The sequence below is a fragment of the Pseudophryne corroboree genome, chromosome 5, assembly GCF_028390025.1.
Source record: "Pseudophryne corroboree isolate aPseCor3 chromosome 5, aPseCor3.hap2, whole genome shotgun sequence".
NCBI classification, from domain to species: Eukaryota; Metazoa; Chordata; class Amphibia; order Anura; family Myobatrachidae; genus Pseudophryne; species Pseudophryne corroboree.
This window is the reverse complement of record NC_086448.1, coordinates 728,682,915-728,701,554: the sequence shown is the minus strand read 5'-3', so window position 1 is coordinate 728,701,554 and position 18,640 is coordinate 728,682,915. Positions and strand designations below refer to the sequence as shown.

At 45.6% G+C, this 18,640-nt stretch overlaps 1 protein-coding gene across 1 annotated transcript in view; it reads right to left on the bottom strand.

The window, feature by feature from the left end:
* Positions 1–528: 528 nt before the first annotated feature.
* Positions 529–18,640, bottom strand: part of PSKH2 (protein serine kinase H2) — an 88,310-nt gene continuing 70,198 nt past the window's right edge. The window contains exon 3 of the mRNA XM_063925038.1: positions 529–1,168. Within this exon, the coding sequence (XP_063781108.1) occupies positions 857–1,168 (312 nt within the window). The 3' untranslated portion in view covers positions 529–856. The remainder of the gene's footprint in view (positions 1,169–18,640) is intronic.

Genomic DNA, 18,640 nt, shown 5'->3' with positions numbered 1-18,640 from the left:
AGAGGTAAGTATTCAAAAAAATGAGGGCTTAGTGTGCGGTGTGGGCCCTTCTGGACCCAGGGGCCCATGTGCACAGCGCACACTGCACCCAATATAGATGCAACACTGGTTTTGTGCATGCAACGTGGATGTAATTGCTGCCAACTTGGGTGCAACGATAAATAGGTCCCTAAAGGCCCATGCTGACTGTCAGACCCTGCACAATGACGTAACACACTACAGAAACTCTACTTACCATACGTTACCGCTCCCTTAAGAGTTAAGATATAATGAAACGCGTGACTTTTTCAGCCAGGACAGAACTCTAATTATTTCAGGTAGACAGCTAAGAGAGTCACTGAGACATATATCTGGGCGAACCTTAAAAAATCTATTTGAAAGTAATTTTTTGACAATGGTTATTATTTCTAATTATGCTATTTGATAAACAATAGCCTATAATTATAATTAGTTGTTGATTGATATAAATGCGTGTATACTGAAACTTTGTAAGGAAATCACATTTAATGCTCTCAGTTATAAGAATTTGATATATCAGATCTAAAAAAAAGTCCATTATAGTATAACAAAAACAAACTTAACATGAAGAAGTAATATACAACATAAATTCCTTCACAAAGACCGCCCCTCCTACCCAAAGTGACACCCTCAATACAGTATATAAAGGACCATTACTATGTACATAATATTTGATCATCATATTATTTACAAGGTTCAGAAGATGTGAAGACGTGTATCGTGTGATAATTACACCAGGACCTACTGTTTATGGGACTTTGGTTGACATGCATTATATTTTCATACAGAGAGTTAATAAGTGGATGGTAAAATTATTGCAGAGGTAAAATGTTGTGTCTCAGGCATCATTGCCCAGAACATGTGCCTGGTAACGCAAATTGCGTTCCATGATCTCTCTCATGCGCCGTGACTTGTTGGAATGGCCAGATTTCAGAGACTGCTCCGACTTGGTGCTCTGGCATCGAGATGAGACCCTTCTTTTCATGTTTTGTGAGATGGACCTGTGAAGGTTCTTCATGGATGATGATGCAGCCATAGACTTGATCCATTGATGTTGTGTGGCATCACTTGCCGACAATCGATCAGTGGAATCCACAGTGAGCAAGCGATCTATAAAGTCCTTTGCAAGATTGGAAACATTTGGCCAAGGCTGTAAAACATAAAAACATTTTTTAACTAAAATAGTAAAGTTATCACAAGCAACTTTCTTATATCTCCTACTTTCAATAAACTCTATACATGCATGAATAGGGATGGTTAAAGGTATAAAGATGCCCACTGCTTGGCCCAACTGTAGATCGATAAGGTCACTGTTCATAAATCGCTGGACAAGATCTAGTCTTTTGGCTCTTATACACACACATGGGCCTATTAGTGTTTCAGGAAGATGACAATACGTAAGGGTCAACAGTGGTCAACAGTTTACAAATAACCCGACAATAAACCAATTATTTCCTATTACATAATTATCAGGCATCCTGCTCAAGTGGGGCCACACATTAATGTGTTTACTAAAGATGTGCGCGGACCGCGTGTTTTGGTTTTGACAAAACCACCCTCAAGTGTTTGGTTCAGATTCAGTGTTGGTTTAAAATTTATTTTTGAAAAAAATCGAGAATCATTGATAAAAACAGCTACAATCATGTATATTTGGACCTGTTTATATGCAATCCAAAACCCGAGTTGTATTCGTAAATCCGAGTTCCGAACTGACCACAGACCCGAGCCAGGATATATTAGACAATGAATATGGCAATTGTGTACAAATCTTCATTTTCAATATTGTTTTGAATGACTAATTGTATTTTTTTATTTTTTTAGCAATTTGCATTAGACTTTTTTAAACTCACATTTTTTTTAAAGGACTTGTTTATGGTAGAACTAAAAGGTTTGTGACTGGTTTCGGCCATAAAACAAACTACTATAACATCGGTTCTCCTTATAGAACCTTTCATGATTAGGTCACCTCTACCACAAAAGCATTAGGGGTTTTTGTTAAATGCTACATGCCATTAAACGCTACACTATATAAATGCAACTGTAACACTGATCAAATGCCATGCAAACAGATGATTCTTTGCAAAACAGTTATATTATAAAAAAATAATTATCATTTTAGTCATTATTATCATTACTGTTATTATAACGTACTGTAAGCACATTCTGTAGCACCAAAATATTCTGCAGCGCTCTACAAGCAGGAAGACTAATTGAACATATTGAGCCTGATTTAGATTCGCACGCAGGTCATTACGCGGCCACATATGGAATGTGTTTTGCAAATGGAACGCTAATACTACTATAGATGTGGCTTAATACATTGCTACGCTTCACTGTTTTCCACCAGCGCAGTCGGCGTCCCTAGTGTCGGCACTTACGCTTGCCCTAAGCTGAGTGCAAAAGATCCATCTGAAATAGGCGTGAACTTGGCATAAGTATTACTCAGAATGGGACGTAACTCAGACTACATGCCAATAACAGTCCCATGACACTTCCAGAAGACTGATCTCTTATGTGCATATGTCCAGTTACCACCCTGAAACCCATTCCACGTAAAGAAAAATAGTGGAGATCAGAATTGATGTCCGTGGATATATAAAGATGTGTACTTCATACTTCCCAATTCTCCCTGATTGTCAGGGAGACTCCCTGAAGTAGCAGCAATCTCCCTAACTCCTTGAAGAGTAAGCAATCTCCCTGCTTGTACTTTACCCCCATTATGTAGCTGTTATTTTCTTGGGGGGGGGGGGGAGAAATCAGAGATACGTACATTCAAATTAGATCATTTTCCTGTATTGGTTATAAGGCATACTGATGCATATGGCTACATATATCTTCAAATAAGGTTTCCCCATGGCCATATGAGAGTTTATATATGTGCCTAACTATAAGTGAATAGGGACTCATTTACATTTGGATTCTATGACAGGCCTCTCAGACAGTACACATCCCCTATAACGCCGCACTCATAGGTGTTGTTTCACAATAGGGATGGCCATTGAACATCGATAGTTGGCAAACATTGATGGTTAACTACCTATGGTCGATGGTTTTGCCATCAATGGCAGGGAGCCAATGGTTCCCTGCTATCGATGGCTGAGTGGAGGCAAATAGTATTCTTTTTTCCCATGGACACAAAGCTTAGCCCCACCCCTGTTGTCCCACTAAGCCCCATCTGCATTTCTGATTTGTCCACAGCCCAGCCAGCACCTGCCAGCGGTGGCCATCGAGTGGTACAAACCATCGATGGTTCACCATAGATGTTTATGTTCCATCGATGGTTATCACCGATGGCACCAATGATGGCAACCATAGATGGAAAGCCCGCAGATCCCTATTCTCACAATCTCCCTGAAAATGTGTTTTCAAAAGTAGGCAAGTATGTTGTACATTCGCTGCGGTGCATGCACAATTTGCTAAAACTGGCGACGGAGCTGTGTGTGTGACTCATGATCAGGCCCAGGGGCGGATTGGGAACAAAAAGCAGCCCTGGAAAAATGTGTACTAGTGGCCCCACATGGGCAGCACTAGAGGTGTAAGGTCTAGCCATGGGCCATGGCAGCAGCACCCTCCCCCCAAGACTTTCCAGATAGTGGGGATGTCCAACATCAAGGGGGAAGTTGAAAAAAATTAAAATTACATATTATAAGCACATTATATAATACACCTTCAGAATTTAGGAAACTATATAATTCTTTAGAAAGATATATTTTCTTGCTTATTATACCAACCGTATCCTAATCACTATTCACTCAATCTTATATGTCAGCCAAGCAGGCAGACAGAGCATACACTAGATCATCTGCAATCAAAGGCTAAGTGGCAAAGAAATTTTCATATATGCAAATTATTTAGCATCTTATTCATTATGTCTATAAATAGGACCACATGTCCTCAAACAAAACAGGCCCCACGGGTGCGTCGGCCCACCAGGAATCTTCCCTGTGGGCCCTATGGCCAATCCGCCTCTGATCAGGCCACACCGTCACCAGTACATGAACATGTATTAAAATAGGGGGTGCAGTTTTATTACACTGATGGGATTGTTAATGCTAGAATTGTTTCTCCTTAATTTCAATCTTTGTACATATCCTAGTACTGTTTACAGACTGCTCTATGCTAGTGTATTTTGCTTGTTTTATTGCTCCACTAATAAAAATTATTTTGAAGAAAGAAAAAAAATAGAGGGTGCGATCTTATCCAAAAGTGTAAACATTACGTGCCCAAAATCATAAGATAATCACATAGCAAGTTCCATTTCCCAGAAGCACAGTCAGTGTGTGCAGCAGAACCGTGGTAAGAGGTTTAAGAGGGTTTAGAGGGATAAAAGGTGAGGTCAGGATTTCCAATCCTCAAGAGAGCCACTTACTATGTACCAAAGCCCAGAGTAACACTTACAGATTACCTTATATTTCCTTTATCAGGCTATGTACAGTGTTAGCAGGTTATGCAGATCGGTGTTTACATAATATTTGCTTGCCTCTATTTTAATGAATTGCTCTGTTCATACTTTGTTCCGATAAGCAGAGTGCTGGATACATTTATTTATCTCACTGCTTCAGACTCATTATATATTAATGAATATTATTACCTCTTTTATTTCCCTCAATTTATTATAGACATCTTCTACAACAAAGGTCCCTGTGTGGTTATGCCCAATTTATCTTATTTACACTACAGTATTGCAAACGAAAATGGAAATTGGATTCAAGTTTGTTTTAGGGAACCTTATTTTTGGACATTTCAGGTGCCTTATTACTAGAACGCAGGGAGTCAGAGGGGTTAGTTCATAAATCCCCTTTAATGAAATGATGATCCCCTTATTAGCTATTAGCATAGTTTTTGGCACCTGTACTGTCAAAGGGATACGGCAGATAATCATATTGGGCCATTATGGAGATGCTGACCCATTGACTGACCCAGGTCCGGTTACTGGGGGTCATTGTGAGTTGATCGCTCGTTGCCGTTTTTCGCAGCGCAGCGAACAGGTTACTACTGCGCATGTGTATGCACCGCAATGCGCAGGCACGTCGTACGGGTACAAAGCGGATCATTGCTGGGCGATGGATTTAACGAAGAATCCATTCGCACAGCCGATCGCATGGAGATTGACAGGAAGAGGGCGTTTGTGGGTGGCAACTGGCCGTTTTCAGGGAGTGTTTGGAAAAACGCAAGCGTGTCCAAGCGTTTGCAGGGCGGGTGTCTGACGTCAATTCCGGGACCAAAAAGACTGAAGTGATCGCAAGGCTGAGTAAGTCCAGAGCTACTCGGAAACTGCAAAAAACTTTTTCGTCCAGCTCGGCTGCACACGTGTTCGCACACTTGCAAAGAGAAAATACAATCCCCCATGGGTGGCGACTATGCGTTTGCACGGCTGCTAAAAGTAGCTAGCGAGCGATCAACTCGGAATAAACCCCACTGTGTACATGCCCCATCACTCTGGGTGCCCCTGTAACTCATCAAGAGTTCTCAATTTCTTCCCATTTAAAATGTGCCAATGGCATTTACAGATAAAGGGCCCTATTTATCTCAATCCGCCTTTCTAATGGGTTCCAGTCTATAGATAGACAGTTAAAAGATAGTCATTAGTTAGACACCATATGGTCGACAGTCAAAAGATAGACAGGGTCAAAAGTCAGACAGGGTCATAAGTCAGACAGAAAAAAAATGTTTTTTTTTCTTCTTCTGTGTTTTACAACTTTTGCCTTATTTACTATCCATGTCCCAAACTATTACCCTATAGTAAAGTTGTGGCGAGCGAAGCGAGACACCGAGCCCGAAGCGTGGCGAGCAGACGAATTTCGCCAAATTTGGGTTTAAAATGTTTAAAAACACACACACAAAAAAAATATATATTTTTTTGTGTCTGACTTTTGACTGTCTGACTTTTGACTAGAGATGAGCGCCTGAAATTTTTCGGGTTTGGTGTTTTGGTTTTGGGTTCGGTTCCGCGGCCGTGTTTTGGGTTCGACCGCGTTTTGGCAAAACCTCACCGAATTTTTTTTGTCGGATTCGGGTGTGTTTTGGATTCGGGTGTTTTTTTCAAAAAACACTAAAAAACAGCTTAAATCATAGAATTTGGGGGTCATTTAGATCCCAAAGTATTATTAACCTCAAAAACCATAATTTACACTCATTTTCAGTCTATTCTGAATACCTCACACCTCACAATATTATTTTTAGTCCTAAAATTTGCACCGAGGTCGCTGTGTGAGTAAGATAAGCGACCCTAGTGGCCGACACAAACACCGGGCCCATCTAGGAGTGGCACTGCAGTGTCTCGCAGGATGTCCCTTCCAAAAAACCCTCCCCAAACAGCACATGACGCAAAGAAAAAAAGAGGCGCAATGAGGTAGCTGTGTGAGTAAGATTAGCGACCCTAGTGGCCGACACAAACACCGGGCCCATCTAGGAGTGGCACTGCAGTGTCACGCAGGATGTCCCTTCCAAAAAACCCTCCCCAAACAGCACATGATGCAAAGAAAAAAAGAGGCGCAATGAGGTAGCTGACTGTGTGAGTAAGATTAGCGACCCTAGTGGCCGACACAAACACCGGGCCCATCTAGGAGTGGCACTGCAGTGTCACGCAGGATGTCCCTTCCAAAAAACCCTCCCCAAACAGCACATGACGCAAAGAAAAAAAGAGGCGCAATGAGGTAGCTGTGTGAGTAAGATTAGCGACCCTAGTGGCCGACACAAACACCGGGCCCATCTAGGAGTGGCACTGCAGTGTCACGCAGGATGGCCCTTCCAAAAAACCCTCCCCAAACAGCACATGACGCAAAGAAAAAAAGAGGCGCAATGAGGTAGCTGTGTGAGTAAGATTAGCGACCCTAGTGGCCGACACAAACACCGGGCCCATCTAGGAGTGGCACTGCAGTGTCACGCAGGATGGCCCTTCCAAAAAACCCTCCCCAAACAGCACATGACGCAAAGAAAAAAAGAGGCGCAATGAGGTAGCTGTGTGAGTAAGATTAGCGACCCTAGTGGCCGACACAAACACCGGGCCCATCTAGGAGTGGCACTGCAGTGTCTCGCAGGATGTCCCTTCCAAAAAACCCTCCCCAAACAGCACATGACGCAAAGAAAAAAAGAGGCGCAATGAGGTAGCTGTGTGAGTAAGATTAGCGACCCTAGTGGCCGACACAAACACCGGGCCCATCTAGGAGTGGCACTGCAGTGTCACGCAGGATGTCCCTTCCAAAAAACCCTCCCCAAACAGCACATGATGCAAAGAAAAAAAGAGGCGCAATGAGGTAGCTGACTGTGTGAGTAAGATTAGCGACCCTAGTGGCCGACACAAACACCGGGCCCATCTAGGAGTGGCACTGCAGTGTCACGCAGGATGTCCCTTCCAAAAAACCCTCCCCAAACAGCACATGACGCAAAGAAAAAAAGAGGCGCAATGAGGTAGCTGACTGTGTGAGTAAGATTAGCGACCCTAGTGGCCGACACAAACACCGGGCCCATCTAGGAGTGGCACTGCAGTGTCACGCAGGATGTCCCTTCCAAAAAACCCTCCCCAATCAGCACATGATGCAAAGAAAAAGAAAAGAAAAAAGAGGTGCAAGATGGAATTGTCCTTGGGCCCTCCCACCCACCCTTATGTTGTGTAAACAAAACAGGACATGCACACTTTAACCAACCCATCATTTCAGTGACAGGGTCTGCCACACGACTGTGACTGATATGACGGGTTGGTTTGGACCCCCCCCAAAAAAGAAGCAATTAATCTCTCCTTGCACAAACTGGCTCTACAGAGGCAAGATGTCCACCTCATCTTCACCCTCCGATATATCACCGTGTACATCCCCCTCCTCACAGATTATCAATTCGTCCCCACTGGAATCCACCATCTCAGCTCCCTGTGTACTTTGTGGAGGCAATTGCTGCTGGTCAATGTCTCCGCGGAGGAATTGATTATAATTCATTTTAATGAACATCATCTTCTCCACATTTTCTGGATGTAACCTCGTACGCCGATTGCTGACAAGGTGAGCGGCGGCACTAAACACTCTTTCGGAGTACACACTTGTGGGAGGGCAACTTAGGTAGAATAAAGCCAGTTTGTGCAAGGGCCTCCAAATTGCCTCTTTTTCCTGCCAGTATAAGTACGGACTGTGTGACGTGCCTACTTGGATGCGGTCACTCATATAATCCTCCACCATTCTATCAATGTTGAGAGAATCATATGCAGTGACAGTAGATGACATGTCCGTAATCGTTGTCAGGTCCTTCAGTCCGGACCAGATGTCAGCATCAGCAGTCGCTCCAGACTGCCCTGCATCACCGCCAGCGGGTGGGCTCGGAATTCTGAGCCTTTTCCTCGCACCCCCAGTTGCGGGAGAATGTGAAGGAGGAGATGTTGACAGGTCGCGTTCCGCTTGACTTGACAATTTTGTCACCAGCAGGTCTTTCAACCCCAGCAGACCTGTGTCTGCCGGAAAGAGAGATCCAAGGTAGGCTTTAAATCTAGGATCGAGCACGGTGGCCAAAATGTAGTGCTCTGATTTCAACAGATTGACCACCCGTGAATCCTTGTTAAGCGAATTAAGGGCTGCATCCACAAGTCCCACATGCCTAGCGGAATCGCTCCCTTTTAGCTCCTTCTTCAATGCCTCCAGCTTCTTCTGCAAAAGCCTGATGAGGGGAATGACCTGACTCAGGCTGGCAGTGTCTGAACTGACTTCACGTGTGGCAAGTTCAAAGGGCATCAGAACCTTGCACAACGTTGAAATCATTCTCCACTGCACTTGAGACAGGTGCATTCCACCTACTATATCGTGCTCAATTGTATAGGCTTGAATGGCCTTTTGCTGCTCCTCCAACCTCTGAAGCATATAGAGGGTTGAATTCCACCTCGTTACCACTTCTTGCTTCAGATGATGGCAGGGCAGGTTCAGTAGTTTTTGGTGGTGCTCCAGTCTTCTGTACGTGGTGCCTGTACGCCGAAAGTGTCCCGCAATTTTTCTGGCCACCGACAGCATCTCTTGCACGCCCCTGTCGTTTTTTAAAAAATTCTGCACCACCAAATTCAAGGTATGTGCAAAACATGGGACGTGCTGGAATTTGCCCATATTTAATGCACACACAATATTGCTGGCGTTGTCCGATGCCACAAATCCACAGGAGAGTCCAATTGGGGTAAGCCATTCCGCGATGATCTTCCTCAGTTGCCGTAAGAGGTTTTCAGCTGTGTGCGTATTCTGGAAAGCGGTGATACAAAGCGTAGCCTGCCTAGGAAAGAGTTGGCGTTTGCGAGATGCTGCTACTGGTGCCGCCGCTGCTGTTCTTGTGGCGGGAGTCCATACATCTACCCAGTGGGCTGTCACAGTCATATAGTCCTGACCCTGCCCTGCTCCACTTGTCCACATGTCCGTGGTTAAGTGGACATTGGGTACAACTGCATTTTTTAGGACACTGGTGAGTCTTTTTCTGACGTCCGTGTACATTCTCGGTATCGCCTGCCTAGAGAAGTGGAACCTAGATGGTATTTGGTAACGGGGGCACACTGCCTCAATAAATTGTCTAGTTCCCTGTGAACTAACGGCGGATACCGGACGCACGTCTAACACCAACATAGTTGTCAAGGACTCAGTTATCCGCTTTGCAGTAGGATGACTGCTGTGATATTTCATCTTCCTCGCAAAGGACTGTTGAACAGTCAATTGCTTACTGGAAGTAGTACAAGTGGGCTTACGACTTCCCCTCTGGGATGACCATCGACTCCCAGCGGCAACAACAGCAGCGCCAGCAGCAGTAGGCGTTACACGCAAGGATGCATCGGAGGAATCCCAGGCAGGAGAGGACTCGTCAGAATTGCCAGTGACATGGCCTGCAGGACTATTGGCATTCCTGGGGAAGGAGGAAATTGACACTGAGGGAGTTGGTGGGGTGGTTTGCGTGAGCTTGGTTACAAGAGGAAGGGATTTACTGGTCAGTGGACTGCTTCCGCTGTCACCCAAAGTTTTTGAACTTGTCACTGACTTATTATGAATGCGCTGCAGGTGACGTATAAGGGAGGATGTTCCGAGGTGGTTAACGTCCTTACCCCTACTTATTACAGCTTGACAAAGGGAACACACGGCTTGACACCTGTTGTCCGCATTTCTGGTGAAATACCTCCACACCAAAGAGCTGATTTTTTTGGTATTTTCACCTGGCATGTCAACGGCCATATTCCTCCCACGGACAACAGGTGTCTCCCCGGGTGCCTGACTTAAACAAACCACCTCACCATCAGAATCCTCCTGGTCAATTTCCTCCCCAGCGCCAGCAACACCCATATCCTCCTCATCCTGGTGTACTTCAACACTGACATCTTCAATCTGACTATCAGGAACTGGACTGCGGGTGCTCCTTCCAGCACTTGCAGGGGGCGTGCAAATGGTGGAAGGCGCATGCTCTTCACGTCCAGTGTTGGGAAGGTCAGGCATCGCAACCGACACAATTGGACTCTCCTTGTGGATTTGGGATTTCAAAGAACGCACAGTTCTTTGCGGTGCTTTTGCCAGCTTGAGTCTTTTCAGTTTTCTAGCGAGAGGCTGAGTGCTTCCATCCTCATGTGAAGCTGAACCACTAGCCATGAACATAGGCCAGGGCCTCAGCCGTTCCTTGCCACTCCGTGTGGTAAATGGCATATTGGCAAGTTTACGCTTCTCCTCCGACAATTTTATTTTAGGTTTTGGAGTCCTTTTTTTACTGATATTTGGTGTTTTGGTTTTGACATGCTCTGTACTATGCCATTGGGCATCGGCCTTGGCAGACGACGTTGCTGGCATTTCATCGTCTCGGCCATGACTAGTGGCAGCAGCTTCAGCACGAGGTGGAAGTGGATCTTGATCTTTCCCTAATTTTGGAACCTCAACATTTTTGTTCTCCATATTTTAATAGGCACAACTAAAAGGCACCTCAGGTAAACAATGGAGATGGATGGATTGGATACTAGTATACAATTATGGACGGGCTGCCGAGTGCCGACACAGAGGTAGCCACAGCCGTGAACTACCGCACTGTACTGTGTCTGCTGCTAATATATAGACTGGTTGATAAAGAGATAGTATACTCGTAACTAGTATGTATGTATAAAGAAAGAAAAAAAAACCACGGTTAGGTGGTATATACAATTATGGACGGGCTGCCGAGTGCCGACACAGAGGTAGCCACAGCCGTGAACTACCGCACTGTACTGTGTCTGCTGCTAATATATAGACTGGTTGATAAAGAGATAGTATACTCGTAACTAGTATGTACGTATAAAGAAAGAAAAAAAAACCACGGTTAGGTGGTATATACAATTATGGACGGGCTGCCGAGTGCCGACACAGAGGTAGCCACAGCCGTGAACTACCGCACTGTACTGTGTCTGCTGCTAATATATAGACTGGTTGATAAAGAGATAGTATACTCGTAACTAGTATGTATGTATAAAGAAAGAAAAAAAAACCACGGTTAGGTGGTATATACAATTATGGACGGGCTGCCGAGTGCCGACACAGAGGTAGCCACAGCCGTGAACTACCGCACTGTACTGTGTCTGCTGCTAATATATAGACTGGTTGATAAAGAGAGATAGTATACTCGTAACTAGTATGTATGTATAAAGAAAGAAAAAAAAAAACCACGGTTAGGTGGTATATACAATTATGGACGGGCTGCCGAGTGCCGACACAGAGGTAGCCACAGCCGTGAACTACCGCACTGTACTGTGTCTGCTGCTAATATATAGACTGGTTGATAAAGAGATAGTATACTCGTAACTAGTATGTATGTATAAAGAAAGGAAAAAAAACCACGGTTAGGTGGTGTCAGAATTCGTTTGGATCTTCCAGTGTGAAAACATATTAGCAGGGACTGAGGTTCACGGAATAATAACTAGTTTATTAAAGCAACGTACAACTGTAAACAATAAATATAAAGCAGGAATAACTAGAGAACACAAAAGGGAAAACTGAGGGGACATGGGATGCCAGGAAACTGTGAGTACATGAGAATGATGTAGACTGTGGTAGAGTATGCACGTACCAGGGTTGCAGGATTGCACTGTAGCTGGACTGCACTGTAACTGGAACACAGGATGGCACTGATGATTTGTAAACTTGTGAACGGTGACTAAAGGTGCTGATGAGTTAAGGAACTTGTGAATGATGATTTAAGACACTGGTGATTTGCAGACTTGTAAATGGTGACTGAAGATGCTGATGAGTTAAGGAACTTGTAAATGATGATTGAAGACACTGGTGATTTGCAGACTTGTAAATGGTGACTGAAGATGCTGATGAGTTAAGGAACTTAAGAATAATGGTTAAAGACACTGGTGGTTTACAGAGTAGTAAATGGTGACTGGAGACGCTGATGATTCCAGGAACTTGAGAATGATAACTAAAGACACTGGTGGTTTGTAGAGTAGTAAATGGTGACTGAAGACGCTGATGATTCCAGGAACTTGAGAATAATAATTAAAGACACTGGTGATTTGCAGAGTAGTAAACGGTGACTGGAGACACTGATGATTCTAGGAACTTGAAAATAACAATTAAAGACACTGATGGTTTGCAGAGTAGTAAACGGTGACTGAAGACGCTGATGATTCCAGGAACTTGAAAATAACAATTAAAGACACTGATGGTTTGCAGAGTAGCAAACGGTGACTGGAGACACTGATGATTCTAGGAACTTGAGAATGATAACTAAAGACACTGGTGGTTTGCAGAGTAGTAAATGGTGACTGAAGACGCTGATGATTCCAGGAACTTGAGAATAATAATTAAAGACACTGGTGATTTGCAAAGTAGTAAACGGTGACTGAGGACGCTGATGATTCCAGGAACTTGAGAATAATAATTAAAGACACTGGTGATTTGCAAAGTAGTAAACGGTGACTGAGGACGCTGATGATTCCAGGAACTTGAGAATAATAATTAAAGTCCAGAAGCTGCTTGAGAATGCTGGAAGCTGTGCAGCAGTTAATGCTGGAAGCACCGGAGACACTGGGGTAGACTGCGGAGAAACTCGCCGGGAACAAGAGCACTGGCAGTTCTTTCGTCTATTTAGCAGCAGAGATCAGCATGACCAGGAGCTGTAACAATCTTGACTCGATGAACTGGCACCAGGGAGCCTGTGTGGCTGGCCTAAGTAGTGAGTACAGGTGCTGCTCACAGCTGTGGTAGCAGCTACTAATCAAGATGCAGATACAGAGCAGAACTCTGAACACCAGAGCAGAGAGCGCCACCCCAGGCATGGAGTAGAAACTACATGGGATTGTGACAGTACCCCCTCCCTAAGGAGCGGATTCCACACGCTCAACACATGTCAGAGTCTGAATCAAAAGGTAGAGGGCATATCACGGTATCCTCATGCTGCAAAGGAAGTCCAACAGAGGCTTTCAACTTAGATTTTCCCTTTTTCTTCTTTCTCCTTTTTGTGGATTTCCCAGTAGGAACAATAGACTGGAGCTGAAGAAAACCAACAGGTAAGCTGATTGCTGGAGTCTCAAAGCTGGCAACAGGATTCTCGGATGAATCAAGATAGATAGGAACCTTGGATGACCCCGGCTGGGCAGGAACCTCATTTGGGACTGAAGACTGGTAAGACCATGAATTGAATTTCTTAATTACCATTTCACTGAAGGCCACAAGATTAAGAAGAACTGGGTCATTAGTCTCAATTAGTGGACTAGCCCAAGCCGCGGCTTCTCCTCTGAAGGTCAGGAATAAAAGTTTAACTATGTTGGATGGAGTAATTCCGAGGGAAAGATCTGTCTCCATCATAGAAACATATCGATTAACTAGTGCGTAGTATTGCGTTAAATCTCCATCAAAGTAATCCAAAGATGGAGCGTTGGATGAATTCTGTGAAGTGGAAACTTGATTTTCTGGAAACACTGGAGATGGATCATCAGGACACTGATGAGGGGACAGACTTTCAGAAGACTGGTCAGAAATATATGATGATCCTAACTGAACTTGGATTAGAGGCTTGGATGGTACTTTTTGGATTTGGTCCTTCCTGGAAGTCCTGGGGGACTGGGCTGTACCCAAATCGTGAGCCAACAAGTTAGTAGTAGAATTGGAACCCAGGACTACAACAGTGCCTATGTGTCTAGATATATGGCCTGTGTTGTGAGAAACGAGAGTGCTAGATTCTTCTTCTGAAATTGACATAATGCTCAAAGCCCCCTCGTCACGGGGCTGAACTAAGGCAGAAGCCCCCTTGTCACGAGGCTGAACTACGGCAGAAGCCCCCTCTTCACGGGGCTGAACTAAGGCAGAAGCCCCCTTGTCACGAGGCTGAACTACGGCAGAAGCCCCCTCTTCACGGGGCTGAACTAAGGCAGAAGCCCCCTCTTCACGGGGCTGAACTAAGGCAGAAGCCCCCTCTTCACGGGGCTGAACTAAGGCAGAAGCCCCCTCTTCACGGGGCTGAACTAAGGCAAAAGCCCCCTCTTCACGGGGCTGAACTAAGGCAAAAGCCCCCTCTTCACGGGGCTGAACTAAGGCAAAAGCCCCCTCTTCACGGGGCTGAACTAAGGCAAAAGCCCCCTCTTCACGGGGCTGAACTAAGGCAAAAGCCCCCTCTTCACGGGGCTGAACTAAGGCAAAAGCCCCCTCTTCACGGGGCTGAACTAAGGCAAAAGCCCCCTCTTCACGGGGCTGAACTAAGGCAAAAGCCCCCTCTTCACGGGGCTGAACTAAGGCAGGAACCCCCTCTTCACGGGGCTGAACTAAGGCAGGAACCCCCTCTTCACGGGGCTGAACTAAGGCAGGAACCCCCTCTTCACGGGGCTGAACTAAGGCAGGAGCCCCCTCTTCACGGGGCTGAACTAATGCAGGAGTCCCCTCTTCACGGGGCTGAACTAATGCAGGAGCCCCCTCTTCACGGGGCTGGGCTGAGGCAAGAGCCCCCTCTTCACGGGGCTGGGCTGAGGCAAGAGCCCCCTCTTCACGGGGCTGGGCTGAGGCAAGAGCCCCCTCTTCACGGGGCTGGGCTGAGGCAAGAGCCCCCTCTTCACGGGGCTGGGCTGAGGCAAGAGCCCCCTCTTCACGGGGCTGGGCAGCGCTCTGAAGGCTCTCTGGCTGGGCAGCACTCTGTAGACCCTCTGGCTGGGCAGCACTCTGTAGACCCTCTGGCTGGGCAGCACTCTGTAGACCCTCTGGCTGGGCAGCACTCTGTAGACCCTCTGGCTGGGCAGCACTCTGTAGACCCTCTGGCTGGGCAGCACTCTGTAGACCCTCTGGCTGGGCAGCACTCTGTAGACCCTCTGGCTCTGGACCCTCGGATCCCCTTCCTGGGGCTGGACCCTCGGAACCCCCTCCTGGGGCTGGACCCTCTGAAGAACCCCCGCCTGGGGCTGGACACTCTGAAGAACCCCCTCCTGGGGCTGGATGCGCTGAACCCTTCACTGGGGCTGGACGCTCTGAAGAACCCCCTCTTGGGGCTGGACATTCTGTAAAACCCCTCACTGGGGCTGGACGCTCTGAACCCCTCACTGGGGCTGGACGCTCTGAAGAACCCCCTCTTGGGGCTGGACGCTCTGAAGAACCCCCTCTTGGGGCTGGACACTCTGAAGAACCCCCTCTTGGGGCTGGACACTCTGAAGAACCCCCTCTTGGGGCTGGACACTCTGAAGAACCCCTTCTTGGGGCTGGACACTCTGAAGAACCCCTTCTTGGGGCTGGACACTCTGAAGAACCCCCTCCTGGGGCGACAGGCTTGGAAACTCTAGGTGGAAGACCAGTTTTGTGACAGATGGTATTTAAAGATTGGAGATACACTCTGCCCTCATTTCTTGGTTTTCGAATGGGACAGGTTAAAATAAAATGTCCTTGACCCCCACAATACAGGCAAAGTTTATAGTCTCTTCGATACTGGCGTTCTGTTTCCGAGAGGCTAGGTCGAGGGAAACTTTGGAACTTGCCTCTTGTCTGAGGAGGAGAGGTGCCCCTATCATGCCTAGTCCATGGGTCAGAAGAAAACTCCTTTTCTGGAGCTATTTTACTGGGGTCCACCAGTCTCCCCAGGAATTCAGGAAGAACGCATAGAATACCGGACACTAAAGTCTGTAGCTGGTCTAACTGCTCCTTTAAAACCCCCAGTTGTAACAAATCTAAAGAAGGTGATGTCACGGGAGCTGAGGGGTTAACGAGCTGTGAGAAAACTCCCTCAGGCAGACTGCAATTATTTCCCCTGCTGTTTGTTTTAGGCCAGTTCATACTGTCAGAATTCGTTTGGATCTTCCAGTGTGAAAACATATTAGCAGGGACTGAGGTTCACGGAATAATAACTAGTTTATTAAAGCAACGTACAACTGTAAACAATAAATATAAAGCAGGAATAACTAGAGAACACAAAAGGGAAAACTGAGGGGACATGGGATGCCAGGAAACTGTGAGTACATGAGAATGATGTAGACTGTGGTAGAGTATGCACGTACCAGGGTTGCAGGATTGCACTGTAGCTGGACTGCACTGTAACTGGAACACAGGATGGCACTGATGATTTGTAAACTTGTGAACGGTGACTAAAGGTGCTGATGAGTTAAGGAACTTGTGAATGATGATTTAAGACACTGGTGATTTGCAGACTTGTAAATGGTGACTGAAGATGCTGATGAGTTAAGGAACTTAAGAATAATGGTTAAAGACACTGGTGGTTTACAGAGTAGTAAATGGTGACTGGAGACGCTGATGATTCCAGGAACTTGAGAATGATAACTAAAGACACTGGTGGTTTGTAGAGTAGTAAATGGTGACTGAAGACGCTGATGATTCCAGGAACTTGAGAATAATAATTAAAGACACTGGTGATTTGCAGAGTAGTAAACGGTGACTGGAGACACTGATGATTCTAGGAACTTGAAAATAACAATTAAAGACACTGATGGTTTGCAGAGTAGTAAACGGTGACTGAAGACGCTGATGATTCCAGGAACTTGAAAATAACAATTAAAGACACTGATGGTTTGCAGAGTAGCAAACGGTGACTGGAGACACTGATGATTCTAGGAACTTGAGAATGATAACTAAAGACACTGGTGGTTTGCAGAGTAGTAAATGGTGACTGAAGACGCTGATGATTCCAGGAACTTGAGAATAATAATTAAAGACACTGGTGATTTGCAAAGTAGTAAACGGTGACTGAGGACGCTGATGATTCCAGGAACTTGAGAATAATAATTAAAGACACTGGTGATTTGCAAAGTAGTAAACGGTGACTGAGGACGCTGATGATTCCAGGAACTTGAGAATAATAATTAAAGTCCAGAAGCTGCTTGAGAATGCTGGAAGCTGTGCAGCAGTTAATGCTGGAAGCACCGGAGACACTGGGGTAGACTGCGGAGAAACTCGCCGGGAACAAGAGCACTGGCAGTTCTTTCGTCTATTTAGCAGCAGAGATCAGCATGACCAGGACCAGGAGCTGTAACAATCTTGACTCGATGAACTGGCACCAGGGAGCCTGTGTGGCTGGCCTAAGTAGTGAGTACAGGTGCTGCTCACAGCTGTGGTAGCAGCTACTAATCAAGATGCAGATACAGAGCAGAACTCTGAACACCAGAGCAGAGAGCGCCACCCCAGGCATGGAGTAGAAACTACATGGGATTGTGACAGGTGGTATATACAATTATGGACGGGCTGCCGAGTGCCGACACAGAGGTAGCCACAGCCGTGAACTACCGCACTGTACTGTGTCTGCTGCTAATATATAGACTGGTTGATAAAGAGATAGTATACTCGTAACTAGTATGTATGTATAAAGAAAGAAAAAAAAACCACGGTTAGGTGGTATATACAATTATGGACGGGCTGCCGAGTGCCGACACAGAGGTAGCCACAGCCGTGAACTACCGCACTGTACTGTGTCTGCTGCTAATATAGACTGGTTGATAAAGAGATAGTATACTCGTAACTAGTATGTATGTATAAAGAAAAAAAAAAAAAACACGGTTAGGTGGTATATACAATTATGGACGGGCTGCCGAGTGCCGACACAGAGGTAGCCACAGCCGTGAACTACCGCACTGTACTGTGTCTGCTGCTAATATATAGACTGGTTGATAAAGAGATAGTATACTCGTAACTAGTATGTATGTATAAAGAAAGAAAAAAAAACCACGGTTAGGTGGTATATACAATTATGGACGGGCTGCCGAGTGCCGACACAGAGGTAGCCACAGCCGTGAACTACCGCACTGTACTGTGTCTGCTGCTAATATAGACTGGTTGATAAAGAGATAGTATACTCGTAACTAGTATGTATGTATAAAGAAAGAAAAAAAAACCACGGTTAGGTGGTATATACAATTATGGACGGGCTGCCGAGTGCCGACACAGAGGTAGCCACAGCCGTGAACTACCGCACTGTACTGTGTCTGCTGCTAATATATAGACTGGTTGATAAAGAGATAGTATACTCGTAACTAGTATGTATGTATAAAGAAAGAAAAAAAAACCACGGTTAGGTGGTATATACAATTATGGACGGGCTGCCGAGTGCCGACACAGAGGTAGCCACAGCCGTGAACTACCGCACTGTACTGTGTCTGCTGCTAATATAGACTGGTTGATAAAGAGATAGTATACTACTAATATTATATATACTGGTGGTCAGGTCACTGGTCACTAGT